This window comes from Malus domestica, chromosome 02, assembly GCF_042453785.1.
Source record: "Malus domestica chromosome 02, GDT2T_hap1".
NCBI lineage: Eukaryota > Viridiplantae > Streptophyta > Magnoliopsida > Rosales > Rosaceae > Malus > Malus domestica.
Window position 1 is genome coordinate 4,618,484 of NC_091662.1, and position 18,623 is coordinate 4,637,106.

The 18,623-nt window shown below is 37.1% G+C and overlaps 3 protein-coding genes across 3 annotated transcripts; 2 read left to right on the forward strand and 1 right to left on the reverse strand.

The window, feature by feature from the left end:
• Positions 1-3,364: 3,364 nt before the first annotated feature.
• On the forward strand, positions 3,365-6,116 carry IAA12 (auxin-responsive protein IAA27). Its single transcript, NM_001294008.1, is given in 5 exon segments — positions 3,365-3,977; positions 4,542-4,771; positions 5,116-5,254; positions 5,415-5,476; positions 5,685-6,116. Coding segments are annotated over 5 exon segments (960 nt in total). The 5' UTR covers positions 3,365-3,486; the 3' UTR covers positions 5,723-6,116.
• A 3,060-nt stretch (positions 6,117-9,176) lies between these two features.
• Positions 9,177-11,533, forward strand: LOC103449479 (uncharacterized). The gene is made up of 9 exons (XM_008388806.4): positions 9,177-9,392; positions 9,472-9,528; positions 9,721-9,818; positions 9,979-10,048; positions 10,294-10,342; positions 10,604-10,692; positions 10,831-10,878; positions 11,001-11,060; positions 11,184-11,533. Exons 1-9 carry the CDS (start codon positions 9,333-9,335, stop codon positions 11,277-11,279), a joined length of 627 nt encoding a protein of 208 aa, XP_008387028.1. The 5' UTR covers positions 9,177-9,332; the 3' UTR covers positions 11,280-11,533.
• A 107-nt stretch (positions 11,534-11,640) lies between these two features.
• Positions 11,641-17,367, reverse strand: LOC103452789 (polyprotein of EF-Ts, chloroplastic). The gene is made up of 5 exons (XM_029110175.2): positions 17,155-17,367; positions 14,469-16,317; positions 13,950-14,156; positions 12,749-13,460; positions 11,641-12,568 (listed from the first exon to the last, which is right to left on the reverse strand). Exons 2-5 carry the CDS (start codon positions 16,255-16,257, stop codon positions 11,929-11,931), a joined length of 3,348 nt encoding a protein of 1,115 aa, XP_028966008.1. The 5' UTR covers positions 16,258-16,317; positions 17,155-17,367; the 3' UTR covers positions 11,641-11,928.
• Positions 17,368-18,623: the final 1,256 nt, after the last annotated feature.

Here is an 18,623-nt window from a genome sequence, read left to right on the forward strand (position 1 = left end):
TGATAGAAATCAAAGAATGTCATTTAACACTGCGATCTAAAACTATTCCCTTTTACTTTTAAATGAAAAACCTTGAGCTTGACTTATGTGGATCGTAGTTTAATACCAAATTATTAGTGTCGTACAATGTGATCCATGACAAATTTATACATGTTAATGGAAATATATCGTTACTTCAAAACATATACTGATCATTGAAATTTACTGGTTTCAAAATCAATGAAATTCCTTGCATGCAAAGGTTAGAAGGAAAGCAAAACAGAAAATTGACCTTTACCCAAAATTAATAAAGATATTTACCAGAAAAATAATGATGAAATTAGATATGTAAATTTTGTGTTTTGAAAATATAGAAGAAATTACTAAAAAGGTTTTTTTTTTAATGATAAATTTTGTTATATAAGATATTAAATTAGCTCAGAGTTTGAACTCCTGTTGTCATGCAAAGACTCAACTATGATAAAATGCCACTTTACCGGAAAAAAAAAACAAAAAGAAAAAAAAAGAAAAAAGAATTGAGCGGGACTTGTTGCGAACGAGTTGCCGGTTGCTTTAATGTGTAGTGGCATCCACAGGAACACCACAAGCGTAACGCCGTTTGTCCCCCACCAACCCATCTTCTTTGTAACCGTGCAAACTTTAGTGCCGTCCAATCACTTCCTCTACGAAAATATCCAATTTGATTGACGGGAAACGCACATATTTGGAATTCTAAAATATCCTTTTTTTTTACCAAACAAAAAAAATTGAAATATACAAGCACAAAATGTCGTATTTTGTATTTTGTGGTTTAGTTAAATTAGTTAGAGCAGTATATATAATATTTTCATCATGTGCATCTTTGCACCCAAATTTGATGATTAATTAATATACGTGAATTATTTCGTAATAGTATGAGCTTAAATTAAATTTCTCTAATCTCTCTAAAATTCAACTCGAGTTTCACTTAACTCTTTAAAACTCAAGTCTTGCCACTTACACTGGCAGAGCCACGTTAAGGGCTACCCTGGGCTATAGCCCAAGTAGCTTTCAGTGAAAATTAAAATTTTACATGTAATCTTTATTGATTTTCTAATATAGCATACCATATATTTGGTCACTAATTCGAATTCTTTCGGTTTAATTATATAATATAGTTTACAATTGTCACTTTTTCTTTTTCTCATTGCTTTTTGTACATGTACAAGTTTAAATTTTAACACATTAGTTCAATAATGAAAATTCTTAGCTCGCCTTATGAATATTTTCTAAAGTTAGCCGATACAGTGAAAAATAGTATCAATATTTTTTGTTTATAAAGATTTAAATCTTTAAGCTAGCCCAACCGGTGAAAAATTCATAACTCCGCCATTGACTGCTTAGTATTCTAAAACTCAATTTGAGTCTCATTTTCCCTCCTATTGTCAAATTCTATCATAAATACATCAGAACAGTTTATGCGACACAAATAAAAACAAATTGTTACTGAGATATAAGTCACATAAATGTCATATGGCTAACAAAAATTAATTAAAAATTCTTTTGTCAATACAAGTAAAATAAAAATTTTGGTTCAACAACAACAGGTCTTATTTATACCACTTAAACCATTTTAATGATTTGTTAACAAAGTTCCACGTTACGAGAAAAAATGAGATAGAGTTTCACGTTACAAGAAAAAAAGAGAGAAATTGAGCTTGTATAATATTAAGTGACAAAATGAGCCTAATAGAATTGAAGACCTTTTTATAAGATGATATTTGTTTTTAACAAAAAAATAATTGTTTATAAATCCCTTCATTTTTCTAATAACTAACTATTTAAATAACTAACGCGTTCGTTCCACTAAATAAAATTTCCCGCAACCAAAAAAGAAATAAAAATTCGTTTCATTTACCTTTTCCAATATTTTTTCTTGGTTAGCAGATTAACTTGTGACATTGAAAATCCAAAAAGAAACATTTATTGTTTTTTCTTTTGTCTCTGTGCTGTTTTTCCCGTAAAAATAAGTGTGCCTTCTTTTCAGCCACCCGTCTCTCCCGTCAAAATTTTCCGGGAAAGTTTTCAAACTTTTCCGAGCATCCAAACGACAGCCAGCTGCCGGGACGTACAAACACAAATCACAGAGAGTCACTTCCCCATCAACCCAACTCTCTTCCCAATTCATCAAACTGCAGTCTTTTTCCCTGTTTTTTTTTTTTTTTTTTTTCCAATTGGGCGTTTCGAGCATCTCCATCGGTGTCAGCTTTCTCACAAATTCTCTCACTTTCCCACCCGACTTTTCCCTTTCTTTCTCCCAACCCAAACACCGTATCCGCCAAAACAATCCCCCCCGCTTGGGATTTCCCTATCCGCCTTGAAAATTCCGACTGTTTTTTCCAGTCCCATCCCTTTCCGTAATTTCCCATTGCCGGCCACACGTTCACTTCGCGGATACCAAATTTTCTATTATTTTTGCGAAGTTTTTTTTAATTTTAATATTGGGGAATAATATAAAATTGGAATAAATAATAGAAAAGGAAAGTTTGCCGGGAACTTTCTGTGACCTGTCGGACTGGTTGCCCCAAAAAAAGGTTCTTACAGAAAATTATAATTTGGTTATTATAAATTTGTCCCTTGAAATTTGGGACTGGTTTCACTTTGGGCCTCAAACTTTTTTCGTCTTAAATATTTAAAAAAATGTGGTAAATGAGGTCGATAGTGATTATGAAAAGAAAAGGACAATATTGTTATAGTGATGGTAATTATAAAAGTTGCCACAATTTTTTGTAGTTGTTCAATTTGGTTGTGTTTTGTTTCGAGCAAACTCCATGGTTAATTATATCTTCAATTTTCTAGAGGTAAAACATCCAAACCAACTGATCGATTTGAGTTGGTTGGTTTGATATGTTTCATTATACAAAAGTGGTCGTGTGCTAATAAATAGTGAGCATTTGAGCAAGTAGATATTCATAAAGTGATCACGTGCTATTCTGCCAATTTTTGTGACAAAAATTACTTTATTATCAGGCATACACAAAAGTTTAAGAACTAATTTAAGACAAAATAAAGTTAAAAGACCAAATTGAGTAAACATCAAAAGTTTGGGGGGAAATATGAATAAAAAACGGTTTATATTATTATTGTTAAAAAAAGCCAAACCCAAAGGTAGGCACTTTTTATTTCTCAAGCTGTCTATTTAATAATCGACCAAAAAGAAAAGCTGTCTATTCAATTTTAATTCAATTTTAATTTAATAATTCCCACATTTTCCTTGCTTTTTATTTTATTTATAATTCTTTTTTTACTAATTTTATCTGTTGCAGAGTACTGAGTACTGAGAGAGAAAGTGTGTGTATTTTATATACAAACAGGAGAGAGAGAGAGAGAGCAGCAAAATCCCAAAGAAAGCTTCTCATTTTCTTCATCTTCTTCTCCAAAACACTAATTTAATCTGAAAGAAAAGCCCTCAACTTTTAATTTCTCTGGTTTTAAATCCATTAATGCTTTCTGGGTTGATATATTTTGATGTCTATATCTTTGGAGCATGATTATATAGGCTTATCTCCTTCAATGGAAACCTCTACCAAGTCTGCTGCTTTGAACCTCAAAGCCACTGAGCTGAGGCTGGGTTTGCCTGGCTCTCAGTCTCCAGAGAGAGACGGCTGCGGCGGCGGCGGTAGTGGGGTGGAGGAGAAGGCTACTGGGTTTTCAGTCTGTGGGGTTAAGGGGTTGGTGTCTGGGGCCAAGAGGGGCTTCTCAGACGCCATTGATGGAGCTTCTGGGAAGTGGGTTTTCTCTGGGAGTGGTGGATCTGAGGTGGAGTTAGGCAAAGGTGGGAACTTGCTCTCTCCCAGAGGTGTGAATGCTGGGAAAGCTCTTGCTGCTGGGTGTGAACCCAGCAATCAACCAACAGGTTTAGCTGGCTCTGCTGTGAAAGATGGTGTCCAACAATCTCCAAAGCCATTGCATGAGAAGAAATCCCAAGGGTCTGCTGGGTCTACTGCCCCTGCTGCAAAGTAATTAGTTTTCTTTCTCTGCCCTTTTCTTCTTTCTTTAATCTTTAGAGAAATTTTCTGCAGAAAGATGAATATTTTGTTTGCTGAATTGTGGTATTATATTTCTGATGGGTTTTAATTTTTGTTCATATCTTATTAATTAGTAGTACTAGAGAAAATTGTGGGGATTTTCTTTGTCTGTTCAGGTTAAATTGAAGAGTTGGTTTTGCCTGCTCTTTATTTTGTAGATTGGTTGTTACATTTCTCATGTTGCATAAAAGTTCCCTTTCCATGTTTGGAAGAAGGGCCTAAGATTGTGTTAATTTCAATTGTTTCGTTGCACGCATGTTTCTAAATTTGCCTCAGAACAGCAAGAGTTTTTCGTCTGTGCAAGGCTCCCAGCCAAGTCTTTAATCTGTTACCTTGGTTTCATTGTTTTGAATTTACTGCTTTATGGACTTCTTGACCCAAAATTGCGCCGTTATGTACTTTATATAGTCGTAGATTGGATAGTGCGAAGTTATAGCAAATCTTATTTAAGATATTGTTTGTAAATTCTAACTTGTTTTATGTCGTGTGTTACAGGGCACAGGTTGTAGGATGGCCACCAATTCGTTCTTTTAGGAAGAATTCAATGGCTTCCGTTCCTTCAAAAAATGGTGATGATGCAGAAGGCAAGATGGGAGCAGGGTGTCTGTATGTTAAGGTCAGCATGGATGGTGCACCGTACCTGAGGAAAGTTGATCTCAAAACCTATGGCAGCTATCTGGATTTATCTCTAGCTCTGGAAAAGATGTTCAGCTGCTTCACAATTGGTAATTTATCTTTGTAACTCATCCTCTGTCCGTATTCACCTGCCGTAAATTTCCCCTTCCGGCAGTAGTATTATGTGATTCAAATCGTCTTTAAGAAGCTAGGATCAGACGAGAACAATTGGAAGAATGTTTACCTTAACAAGAAAGTTGTTTTGTTCCTTCTTTAGTTGGAATATCAAAAATGTAGATTCGTTACAAGAGTTGGGTCGAATGTTTGCATATCTCTGGGTATAAGTAATTCAACTAGTTGATATTTCAATACATATAGACAAGAATAAATCCTGATCGAACTTGAAACAAATTCCGATTTATTTATTTTATCTTTTAATTGAAAACTTGTTCAGGTCAATGTGGTTCACATGGAGCTTCAAGGGATGGATTGAGCGAGAGTCGATTGATGGACCTCCTACATGGTGCTGAATATGTCCTCACCTATGAAGACAAGGATGGTGATTGGATGCTAGTTGGTGATGTTCCCTGGGAGTAAGTGAATTTTTCACACAATTTGCAAATTACCCGTTCATATTCCAAGAAACATACAATAGTACCAAATAGAATAGCTTTTCAAAGGAGGTTTCTCCATGCAAGAATGTTCACTTAATTGAGGATCGCATCTTAGTTTTGTGACTGTTTGTTCTTCTAGAATGTTCACCGACTCGTGTAAGAGGATGAGGATCATGAAGAGTTCAGAGGCTATCGGTCTAGGTATCTTCGGTGATCCATTTTTTTTCCATCTAATTCATTTCTTTTCATGTCTATCACTATGAAGATCGGTTTTAATCTTTCTAAGTTGTATTCTTGCACAAACAGAATACCGAAAAATTTCATGATGGCATGGTGATTTTGGCTTTTGTTTGCGAAATGAAATCCTTAGCTAGCATTATCCTCATGTTTTTCTATCTATTTCTTATAGCCCCAAGGGCCATGCAGAAGTGCAAAAATAGTAATTAGCGCCATCTCATCAACCATGAATGGATCAAATACTCTGAGCAAAGGAGGTTGGAGAGAGCTGCTGTTATGATCGAGGTGAAAGGCACTGAACGGTTCGCAAAATCGGGCACTCTGTTTCTTATCAACTTATGCTTCTAAAATATTGAATGTTTAGTGTAACAAAATATGAAATTCTAGTAGGAAATATGTTTATGCAAACTGGTGTAGTTTAATTAGTTCTCTCTCTCTCTCTTCCCTCTCTCTCCTGTATTTCTGATAGTTGGCTACTTGAAGTAATTGTATTGTGTATGAAAAATGGTTTGTTTGCCATGGCAATTCCATCAGGACCATGTCTCTACATAAAGCAGTGGAATTAACTGCGGTATTGGAATGCTAGTTTGGTTTTGCTTTGTAGCCTGTATTGCAAGACTTGCCAAAAAAAGGGGTAAGTTTGAGTATGACCGCCGCACCGATTCTAACCAGTGATGTTATTAATTCACGCAGGATTTTTATCACAAATGGACCTTTAAATTGACTTATCCAATCAAGATGGTCATTGAAATTAAAAATCGATAAATGTAGTCCTTGAAATTGGGTAATGCAAATCAATGTAGTTATTCTGTCATAATTCCGTTAAAAATTATGTTATGTGCTGATGTGACATATAATTGGATTCTATAATATATAAAATATTGTCATGTGGATTAAAAGTATTTAAATAATAATTAAAAAATTATTTTATATAATTAAAAACAAAAAAAGAGAAAAAGAAGAAGATGATGACTGTTCATCATCTTCTTCCCCTCCTACCCAGCGACCCACATTTCTCCTCCCCTTGAAACGGCACCGTCGCACCCCTTCCCCGCAGTCCTCGTGTTCGCCGGTGACGGTAATTCGAAATGAAACTTCCTCGATATTGCTCGATCATGACAAGATTCACAAAGACGGCAGGTATGTTGGACATGTTACTGATTTGAAATTTGTGACTGCTAGAACTTTTCAGAGGTATAAATGGTTGTCCAATTGGTCACATGCAGGAAGTTTGGAAGGTTTCAACAACTGCTGGTGCAAAACGTGTGAAGAAATGCTCATTAGTCCCAGAGATTTCTGCATTAAGCGGTAGAGTCTGAGGCCTTATCCAAGGCAAATGCCTCTGCCCCTGCTACCGGTCAGTCCTCCTTTCATGCAGATCCTGTGCAAGTGAGATTCCTTCTCTTCTTTCCTTTAATTTTTTGGGCTAGTTTTTTTATGAAACAATATGATTACCGCTTCCTTATTTTCTAGATTATCATTATAACAGATTAATGGATGCCTTTTTTTTATTTATTTTTTTGTTGTACGGTTACTTTAAATCAACATTTGATGTTATACTAGAATAGATATAGAGATATTATTGTGTTCGATTATTTTTTTGCGTATCCATTAAGGGGCAAGGGGATCGGCATCCATTGAACTTCGATTAACGTCTATAGATATCTTAGATGCTGATCTTTTAAATTTCGATGAATGTTCATGGATACCTTAAGTGCTACCATTTTGAAGATTAAAGTTGACTTCATACATACCCTCCAACCGACTTCAGGCATACAAAAACCCGATAAATATCTATGAATACCTTTGGTGTTGCCCCTTGCATATATTAACATATATATAGTATGTATTTTCAAATGGCTTCAAGCCTATAAGACTCAATGAAATAACGATATGCATTGTATTTCTGCTATAAAAAAATTTACCCGCTATTCTTACTGACACCTAATATTACTCTCCCTAATATTATTTCCTGGTTGCATGTGATCTTAAAGCTACACTGCACTTTTGTTAGATCTTTTTGTTTGACCTGATTCATCTGTGCAGGAATCAAAATTGCAAAACCTAAAGACAACAGTTGGTGGTAGTCCAACCAGAGAGTTAAGAAGAACGTCTGTACTGTGGCAGAATCAGTTGCTACAGAACTTGTCTTACAGAGCATTACTGGGCGACTTGGCTCTATTGAACCAGATGAGTCCTCGAAGAATAAATTGAAAGACCCAAAAGCTGTCAAATCTGGTAGGTCACCCCATGAAGAAAAGAAGGTAACAAAGTCACAGAAGAGAAAAGATCTAGGCCGCGACAGATGATGGAGTTTCACAATATCAAGATAAGCCAGGTTCTGTTTCATTTCGAGGTGCAGGCCATCATCTTAGGTCGAGCAATATCGAGGAAGTTTTTTCGAATTACCGTCACCGGCGAACACGAGGACTGCGGGAAAGGGGTGCGACAGTGCCGTTTCAAGGGGAGGAGAATGGTGGGTCGCTGGGTAGGAGGGGAAGAAGATGACATTCTTCTTCCTTTTTCTCTTTTTTGTTTTTTGTTTTTAATTATATAAAATAGTTTTTTAATTATTATTTAAATACTTTTAATCCACATGACAATATTTTATTATATTGTAGAATTCAATTACGTGTAACATCAGTACATAACATAATTTTTAACGGAATTGTGACGGAAGAACTACATTGATTTGCGACATCCAATTTCAAGGACTACATTGATTGATTTTTAATTTTAAAGACCATCTTAATTGGGTGGGTCAATTTCAATGATCATTTGTGATAAAAACTCATTCACGTATTATAATACGAGTGTATGATATGTTTATATTTCAGGGTTTAGGGTCTCTGTGTTTGGACTCGGGATTGGTAACATGGACGAATTGGGAACACTGCCGGTATTACAATCACTCTTCTCGCAAATAACAACCAAAAGATTGAACTGAGGAATTGGTAACACTGCGTGTTGGTGTCCAAACACAGAGACCGTTGTAGCATTTAAACCTTATAAAGTTTATCAAAATTAATCCTAAAGTAATATTTGTACTTCTATAAAACTTACAAACTAGCTAAATAAATAAATAAAGCTAGTTTATCCCAGGTGCTTGTGAGGTCAAAATAAAATTTTACAAGAAAAATGAGAAGGATTAATAAAATGGGAAAATTAATGAAAATGACATGAAAACTTTGAGTTTTAACGAAAATGACAAAATAAAAGGTAAAATAAATAGTACAAGGATTGACATTTTAGTGTAAAAATATGATTTTTCGTTAAAGTGAACAGTACCAGAGCTTTTCGTTAAAGTTCCTTACAAAAATTCCACCAACAAGGTATCATATTTTAAGATATAGAAGAATTGAACTCTATCAACAACAACAACAACGTTTTATCTTATTAAGTGGATCGGCTATATGAATTATAGAACTCGGTTTTACGTCAAGTCTTCCATTAACTCTATGTACTTCATTTTTTTTTTCTAAAGTCTTTTTTTCCAAGTCTTCCTGCCTTTTCTATCTCTATCTCATTTACTTTGAGTTTCTGTCGCATAGATCTTCGTTTCACATATCCAAACCACCTTAACATTTTATCTTCAATTACGGCCATTATACTTTACCTTAAATTTCCTCATTCCTAATCATGACCATTTTAAAAGAATAGAATTGAATTACATCACATTTTAATAATTATATTGAAAAATCGTTAAAATTAGGGTTTACAGGGAAGAAATAAAAGGGGAAAAACAGTGGGGGGACAAGTAACTTTTGGGAGGGTGGAATCTTTCGCTTCTCCCCGGCGTTTCGTCCCCTCAAAGCGAAAGATGAAGCTGAAGCAGTTGGAAGGCCACCTTGGCGGTCTCCAACAGTTCTCCAATCCAAAGGTCCCTCTCTCTCCTCTCTCTCTCTCTCAAACACACAGAAACTGAATACTGATGGGATGGATATTCTTCTTCACTGCAGGTGGAGCTGGAGCAATACCCAACTGGACCCCACATTGCTTCTCGCATGCTCTTCACTGTAATTGCTCTGCTCCCTATTCCCTCCTTTTTGTTTCTCTGAAATTTCATAGGCTAAATTAAATTAATTAACTAGCTCATTGGTTCTTCTCAAAGTCTCTAACTTTTTGTTTAAAGTATTGATTATTCTGCTAAATTCTTGAATTTGGGGTTTATTTCGTCCCGTTGGTAACGTGGGTTTTCGATTGATTAGGCGGAGAATTCATTCGGAGACGTGAGTGGGAAGGTAGTGGCTGATTTCGGTTGCGGTTGTGGCACATTGGGTGTTGCAGCTGCACTCTTGGGCGCAGAGTGAGTTTCATCTTTTCCAATGTGGTTTTTATTTGAGTATTAGTTGAAATTCGATAGCCCTTTTAACATTGTTAGTCGAAATTGATGGGTATTACCGATCAAGTTTGTGAATTTTGTGTTCATTTTTGTTGTCGGTTTAATGTGTTCTTGCTTTGAACAGACAGGTGATTGGCATTGACATCGATGCTCAGTCGCTTGAAATAGCAGCGGAAAATGCCGAGGATCTTGAGGTACTGTTACTTCCTTGATTTCTACGGTAGTGATGTTTATAGTTTTTATGGTTTGCTCTGCTTCGAAGATGTATTCATATAACCGATTTTATGCAGTAATATGGCTTTGGCTAGTAATTATATATTTGTCTTTAATAGAAATAGGCATTTCATGGATGAAAATAGCTCCGACAATTTGCTGTATTGAATCATTTTGTGCATTCGTGCTGTTCGTCTAATATGTTGTTCTGTTGGTAATCCCGCAGTTGGACATGGATTTTATTCAGTGCAACATTAAGAACTTAGGATGGAGAGGTAAGAGAACCCTACTGTTCAGTGGCCTTTATATGTATGTATTTGTAGCAGAAACAATTTATACGTAAGCATACATGTGTTGGTTCTTTTCTGTTTGATACAGTCTTCAGTGAAATTTTGGCTCCTTTCTCCCTTCAAAGTTTTATGTTTTGGGAATATCTATGTGATATCTGTTATGCGTTTTTTAGAATTTCATGTTTCAATTAGAGTCATAAACCTTCAAATTCTATCTTCGTCTAATGGTCCTTATCCTTAATATAGCTAGCGTTGTTGATACTGTCGTAATGAATCCTCCATTTGGAACTCGGAATAAGGGTGCTGACATGGATTTCCTCTCAATAGCTTTGAAGGTAAGTGCATCAGCTGATCTCTGATTTTCTTTTGTCATGTAATGCGGTTGGTAGCAGTTACTATGCTGGGTCAGGTTAAGTTGAATATCTTCTATCTTGTTTGTTCTAAATGTTTCCTCATATTGTTTCGTTTGTCAGGTTGCTTCTCAAGCAGTTTATTCCTTGCACAAGACTTCCACGAGAGATGTAAGTCACTTACACACGTCTTGCGTTGACATGCAATTATAATTTACCTTCTGATACCCTTAATTTGGAGGGTTCTTTCTGTGACCACATGATGAGACCACTTCCCTTTTGGTAAATTGCAGCATGTGAAAAGGGCAGCCTTGCAGAACTTCAGTGCGAGCAGTGCTGAAGTTATATGTGAGGTGGGTAACAATAGTTATCTTCAAATTGTCATTGCGCCACTGTGATCATCTGTTTAAAGACATCAGTGCGCATGCTTTTGTTGTTGACGTGATATTAAAGTTGTCGTCTTCTTTGTTTTTCAGCTTCGATACGATGTACCACAGCTGTACAAATTTCACAAGAAAAGGGAGGTGGATATTGCCGTGGACTTGTGGCGATTCGTTCCCAGGAGTATCTAGCACCACATCGAGATGATATATGGTGCATTTTTATTTTTCGGCCCGAGGTCTCGTAAGTTGTATAAAAGGTGAACAAACACGCATATAAAAGTTGATGTAGGAATTTGCTCTGTTTTCGTCAAATTTTATTGGACTTCTTGTTACCTTCCGTAACAGTTGAACAAAATTCTTCACCCTTTAGATTGTAATCTTCCAAGCTTAATGGCACGTAGAAATTCGGTGATGAGATTCAATAGTTTCCATCACATTGATTAGATCCGTAATCTTGTTCTTAAATTGGATCAGAAGCATTATCAATTCTGATTTAAACGATATTGGAGATGGAGACTCGAACTCAAGACCTCGGGTGCAGGACGTGAAGTTCTTATCGAACAACTCAGCTACAAGCTCCTTGCATTTTATAAAGAGATTTGAGTTTCATGTAAAGATTATACACTTTTTTGTTTCAAAATGCCTCAACAGAACTGTATTTCCATCACTGGTAGAACAAAAAAAGTCTCTTTCCGACCGTGCAACACATCGATCAGCCCTAAGCTGCAGATGGAGACTGAAACCAAAACAAAACTCTCTCTTTCCGTCTAAAATTAGTTTCGCCAACCTTCCTATCCTCTCTTCAGCTCGATTCTAACTCGAAGTTTTTATCTTTTCTTCATGCTTCAGCTTCTGTGTCCTCAACTGTCTCAACTGCCTCCCCGAGAGTGAACCGAACAAACCTGCGAACTTTTATGTTCTCACCGAGAGCAGCAACAGTCTGCTTCACTAGGTCCTTCACCAAAATACTGTCATCTTTAATGAAAGCTTGCTCTAAAAGAGCCAGCTCCCCAAGCCTCTTTGAGATCCTCCCCTCCACGATTCTCTCTCTAATGTTCTCGGGTTTCGACAGAAGGTCCTCCCTCTGCCTCTCAAGCTCTTTTTCCTTGTTCACAATGCTCTCCGGAATGTCTTCGATGGATACATATTGCACCTGAGGGCAGGCCACGACTTGCATTGCTAGATCATCAACCAACCCCTTGAAATTTTCACTTCGACCAACAAAGTCAGTCTCGCAGTTTACTTCAATCAGAACTCCAATGCGGGCGTCATGAATGTAGGATCCAATCCTGCCTTCAGCAGCAAGCCTGCTGGATTTCTTTTCAGCAGAAGAAAGACCCTTCTTCCTCAGGTACTCTTGTGCCTTCTCAAGGTCCCCTCCAGTTTCGGAGAGAGCTTTCTTGCAGTCCATCATCCCTGCTCCAGTTTCATCGCGTAGTTGTTTAACCAAAGCGGCAGAGACGGCTACAGTTGGTGCCCTGCAATATGTTGTTAAATACACTTCAGTGACATACACAAAATATACATCCATATTGGCATGTGTTGGAACTCTCGTTTTTACCACAGAACGTAATAAAAATTCAATTTATTATATTAATGACCCAGTATTAGAGACTAATATAAAAGCAAGACATGATAGATGGAAAGCAGTTGCTTACTTCTCAACAGTTTCCTTGACTTCCACTACAACAGGCTGCTCTTTTACTTCCGTGGCCACTGGTTTTGCCGCAGTTTGGGCAGCCACTTCAGCAGCAAAATCCTGACTCTTCTTCTCCAAGCCCTCTCCAAGATTGTAGCGCACAAACCTCTTCACTTTTATGTTTTCTCCAATGGTTGAAATGGTTTGTTTGACCAAGTCCTTCACCACCACCTTATCATTCTTAATGAAAGGCTGCTCAAGCAATGCCAGCTCCTCAAGCCTCTTCCTTATCCTCCCGTCAACAATCTTTGATCTAATCTGCTCCGGCTTTGACAAAAGATCTTCTTTCTGCATCTCAATCGTTCTTTCCTTGGTCACAAACTCTTCAGGAACATCTTCTGTAGCAAGGTACTGTACTTGAGGGCATGCAGCCACTTGCATGGCTAAATCATCAACCAGCTCCTTGAAAATGTCACCCCGAGAAACAAAATCTGTTTCACAGTTTACCTCTAGCAAGATACCTATTCTGCTATCGTGAATGTATGAACCTATTCTTCCTTCGGCAGTGGCTCTGCTGGCTTTCTTTTCTGCACTTGCTAAACCTTTCTTTCTGAGGAACTCCGTAGCTTTAACAATGTCCCCGCCAGTCTCTGACAAAGCATTTTTGCAATCCATCATTCCAGCTCCTGTTTCTTCACGCAGCTGCTTTACAAGGGCTGGTGATATAGTAGCTGTAATCCACATATAAAAACATACAATTACAGGCAGATACATCTTGTAATAGAAGACCGCAATTGCAATGTGAACCGGAAAATCAACAACTCAACAGAATCCTTCAACATGTTTAAGAGGATTTTATTCATCCTCACTCACCTACTAGCAACATTATTCAGCATCAGATGGAACATGGTGTTGCACAGTAAAACAATATCTATATATATATATATATATATATATATTATTCAACCCAACAAATCAATATAACCATTCATTCCTTTACCCTATCCTACACATATTCTTCCTAGAATTTAGTCCAGATCCTCATAGTTTTCAATGGTTTAATTTTCATATTGAAAGCAAAAAGTGTTCGGATCTCCTTGTACATGATATTCCATGAACCATATGCCATCAGTTTTCAGGCCTTAATCGTTGGTTTACCTGGTTTACTGTAGTACTTTATGAATTGCATTAAAATGAGCAAGATGATCAGGCAAAACAACCTTTAGGTTTACTTTCCTTCGGGGAAGGATTGTCAGATTGTCCACTTGAATTAGAAACACTGCCATTCTTCTCGGGAGAACTGTCCACTTTGTCATCTTCCACTTGTGTGATAGAAGGCAATTCACTCTCAGCAGCAGATGTTCGAATCCGAGCTTCCTCCGTAATGTTGTCAGCTAGGTCTTCTACAACTTTGGTGGCCTCATTTTCTGTCAAAAGGACGTCATCATCAGCTAATTCTCCAGAGGGATCAGAAGTTCTATCACTTTCTGTTCCATCTGTGTTTTTACATTTTAATTTTGTTGTAAAAAAGACAATATGTCTCTATAGCATGAGTGTTTCAACGTTTAAATGTTAAATTATGCAAAGTTTGAGCATATTTGGTCACATAATAGCATATTATTTTGCACATTATAGGCATCTAATGTTTGTTGTTACCATCTCACACTTGGAGCAAAATTTTGGAATTCAATTGAATGAATGTAAACACTAAACTTAAATAAAAAAACTTAGTTATGAACCTTTTGGTTCTTCAGTTAGTGCAGCAGAAGGAATTTTGCTCTCTGAAGTAGGTGGTTGCAGTTCAACTTTTGCTATGGTATCATCTACTTGAGGCTCTATAACCTCTCCGCCTGTTGGAATTTCTGAAGCCGATGTGTGATTAGCTATTTCACCAGACAAATCCGCACTTGCATTTTCCACTCCATCCGTGGTAGATGTACTCCCTTCAGGAGCCAAGATATCAGAACTCACCTCTTCTTTTTCTATTGTTTGTTCTGTAGTTTCTAGTGCAGCAGAAGGAATTTCGCTCTCTGAAGTAGGTGGTTGCAGTTCACCTTTTGCTACGGTATCATCCACTTGAGGCTCTATAACCTCTTCGCCTGTTGGAATTTCTGAAGCCGACGTGTGATTAGCTATTTCACTAGAAGAATCTGCGCTTGCATTTTCCACTCCATCCGTGGTAGATGTACTCCCTTCAGGCGCCAAGATATCAGAACTCACCTCTTCTTTTTCTATGGTTTGTTCTGTAGTTTCTAGTGTTTCAATTGTACTAGAAACTGGGCTTTCCTGGTTCCCTGAAGAAGCACCACCATTTTCAACAGTTTCATCTACCGCTGCAGGGACACCAAGAGTTCCCTCCTCGCTGCTTGCTTTTTCATCCAACACTTCAGGAATACTGGACTCACTGCTTGGAATTGCTTTAGCTGCTTTTTCTATTTTCTCTCTTTCATCCAAAAATGAAGCAATATCCTTGTTTTGGCGGAACGCCAGAACGAATGGGTTCGTTGCAGTGTGGATTACTCCTTGACTGACCTGCGAGTCCGACTTTAGAATATCTTCTTCTTTCTTCATTGTCAAGGTTACTTGTCCTCTTGTAGTACGCAGGACACGGACATTTATTTCTTGGCCAAGCTGCAGGGAGGTCTCTCCCATGACATTTGCAAATCCATCGTCTGGTTCCTCCGATGTAGGGAGGAATCCTTCCTCCCCCTCAGGAAGAGATATAAAAGCACCAGCCCTGCCGAAATTCTTTACAGTGCCCACTAGGTCCTGCCCCTTTTCAAACTTTGTAGTTTTTCTCACCTCATTTTTCCTATCTCCTTTCTTTGGGCCACTCCTTCTACCAGGTCCACCCCTATCACTACCAGCAGAAGCATCTTTCCTTTGCTGCGGCTTACTGCCATCGTCACGTTCACGCATAGTGAGAGAGATCCGCCCAGTCTCCGCATTGGCTTCAACTAACGTCACCTTCACCTCTTGCCCAACAGAAACAACGCTTCCAACATCCTTAACGTAACTATCACTCAATTGTGAAACATGTACGAGTCCATCTGTGAAAGCTCCAAAATCAATAAAAGCACCAAATGGCTGGATTGATCTTACTTTCCCAGTAAAAGTTGCACCCACAACCAGCTCCTCATTCTTCACAGGCGGCATCGCACTTTTCCTAACAGGTTTTGTACGCTTTGGTTGAGCATCTTGAGATGGGCTGGGACTATCCTCAGGGGATTTGGCTTCACTAGAAGCTGCATCTGCAACTGGTGAGTCTGCTTCCTCAACCGCTACATCAGTTCCTGTGGCAGATACAGGGATTCTACATTTATGATGCACAGGGCACCTGCTGTGGTACAATGGAAAAGATTTGATAGAGGTCGAAAAAGGTAAAAGAAAACTCTGTGGGGATAGAGTATGTCTTGCAGATTTCCTCGAAAAACTGAATTTTGTTAAACAACTGTTCTTTCTTGCAGTAAAGGCAGTTCCAGGTATATGCGAGACATTGCTTATAGAATATGGAATTACAGGCGTCATATTGACTTGAAAAAGTAGAAGTTGAGTCCTGCTAGCATAAGACTTTCATTCCTTGCACACCTGCACAGCATATCAAAATGATAAACAAAACGGAAGGATTCATCCAAAGTGCGATGAAAATAAACTGTTAGGAATAACGCAAAATGATACTGATATCGAGCAAGTTGTGTAATTATGAGAATAAAGATAGAGATAACATATCAATTCAAATGCACCTGGTTCACCTGAGTCATAAAATTCCATGTATCAAGAATGTTGTTTCAGAACACACATTACAAGTGCTAACACAGCCGAAACCACGAGAATACATCCTCTCATGTTTCCACCGAAAGTACATATACAACTGCTAACATCCCAAGCCATGAGAATACATCCTTCCACGGTTCCATCAAAAGCACATTACAAGTGCTAAAACATATAGACTTGACAGCTTCCACCAAAATTATCAAGTGTCGATTACCTAATACGTTCAGTGGAGCAACGAAAAATTCGACTATTGAACAAAATCAACACTTGCATTTCGAACTAATTTATATCCATATCAAACCGAAACACTGAACAGACAAACAATCATCCCAATCCCCCAATCCTATGTGCACAGTCCATTCATAACTACTGTACGCACTCGCTGAAAAACAAGAACCAAACTTTCTCTTCCATTTCAATGACACCTTGAAGTAAAACAAGAACACCAAGCAAACATTACAAGAATCCAGTATTTACAAACAGAACAGAACCAGCAAAAAAGTGAGGAAAAAAACAGAGAAATTACAATATCCAAAGGCAAAACAATCAAAACTAACAAAAAATCAAAAACCCATTACTGAAAACTCATCCAAACACAGAAAGGAGGAGAATTTAAAACACCCAATTAGTAGATGGAGCTGAATTTTGTACCTTTGAAAAAAAATTGAGCAAATTGGAGTTCCCAAGTCTGTGAAGCTTATTCTATCTATGCTGCTGGCGAGTGATATGAGCCTACTGAAAGGTGGGGCTTTAAATCCTTATCTTTTTGTGGTGGCACTGCGTCTGTCTTGCGTTGCTCAAAGATTAGGCAGTCTCTGGCCGGTCCGGTTTCAATCTGCTGCATTGGGCCGTTTAAGCCGGAGCCGAAACTCACTAATGGGATGGACTCAAAAGGGTCAAAGCCTATTTAGGCCATATATGCAAAAGCTAGTTGGTCCATTTTATGATCACATCTGAAGAGTAAAATTTGTTGAACAATTTTTTTTGTTTGTTTTGGTTTTTAGGTGAAATGATCTCTGACATTAGCATAACTCCTTATTTTGATCTTTAATAGTGAAAATAGATAGAAGTGGTTCCTGAGTTTACCTACCGTAAATTCATTTTGGTTCTTCAATATAAAAAAATATGTAAATATCCTCAATAAGTGAAGGGTTGGATTAACAAAAAATACCCCTAAAAATGTCGTCACGTGACAATTTAACGAGAATATTGACATATCTTTTTGCAAAAGTACAAAGACCCAAAGTAAAACAAACACAGTACAAAGTAAAATCCAAACCAATAGTGCTACTTGTACTTTAAACTCTCCCATAATCCTAACCAATTGCCCATTCTAACATAATATGCAATATCAGCCCAAGTTTAAAACCAGTTATGTCATTGTGTTATACAAGCATTGAACTTCTTAAACTGCATCATGAGAAACCTTTTCAACACTCAGAAAATCAACAGAAAGAAACAAAGTTACATGATAAACAGCTAGACCAATACGTATAACGTTTATTAAATTGAAATGTGACCACATGCATGCATGCATGCAAGCAAAATATAAAGTTGTGAACTTTATTAAAAAAAAAGGGGAAAAAAAGGCATTGTTGGGTAGAAAAAGCAAATTCAATAGATTCATCAACACCAGAGTAGCTAATAAACAAACATAAACATGGGTGAGATATAAATATATACACACCCATATACATATACATACATACATATATATATATATATATAGCTTATATATAAAGCCAACAGCCTAATGAACAGTGTTTTATGGGGTCACAAGCTTCACAAAAAATAATTAGACAGAAATGCCCCTCAAACCAAAAACTTCAAAAGCAAACCAAATAATGCAGGGGTATTTTCATCATATAAACTGTGTTTTTTCAATAATTAATCCTTTTTGTACAGTTTTTTTTAATAATTAGTATCTCACAATAAATTAGCAATAATGTGTTTTAATCAGTTGTTTATTAAATATTATTTTATCTATTTTTAAACACGTTCGAAACATCTTAAGAGGCACGTAATTTAAACATGAAGATGACATCATCACTAGTATAGTTTGAATTTGTTAAGCAAAAAACTTTATGGTCAAGATATTCTCAATGTCATATATGCCAATT

What these genes read in the sequence shown, in the direction of transcription:
- LOC103452789 (XM_029110175.2), bottom strand. Translation starts at nt 16,257, where the DNA reads ATGACGCCTGTAATTCCATATTCTATAAGCAATGTCTCGCATATACCT. An exon ending in ACTAACTGAAGAACCAAAAG is followed by an intron (nt 14,157 to 14,468) that starts GTTCATAACTAA and finishes TCCTTTTGACAG; the next exon opens with AAAATGAGGCCACCAAAGTT. An exon ending in GAAGGAAAGTAAACCTAAAG is followed by an intron (nt 13,461 to 13,949) that starts GTTGTTTTGCCT and finishes TGTGGATTACAG; the next exon opens with CTACTATATCACCAGCCCTT.
- LOC103449479 (XM_008388806.4), top strand. Translation starts at nt 9,333, where the DNA reads ATGAAGCTGAAGCAGTTGGAAGGCCACCTTGGCGGTCTCCAACAGTTC. An exon ending in CTTCTCGCATGCTCTTCACT is followed by an intron (nt 9,529 to 9,720) that starts GTAATTGCTCTG and finishes TCGATTGATTAG; the next exon opens with GCGGAGAATTCATTCGGAGA. An exon ending in ACAAGACTTCCACGAGAGAT is followed by an intron (nt 10,879 to 11,000) that starts GTAAGTCACTTA and finishes GGTAAATTGCAG; the next exon opens with CATGTGAAAAGGGCAGCCTT.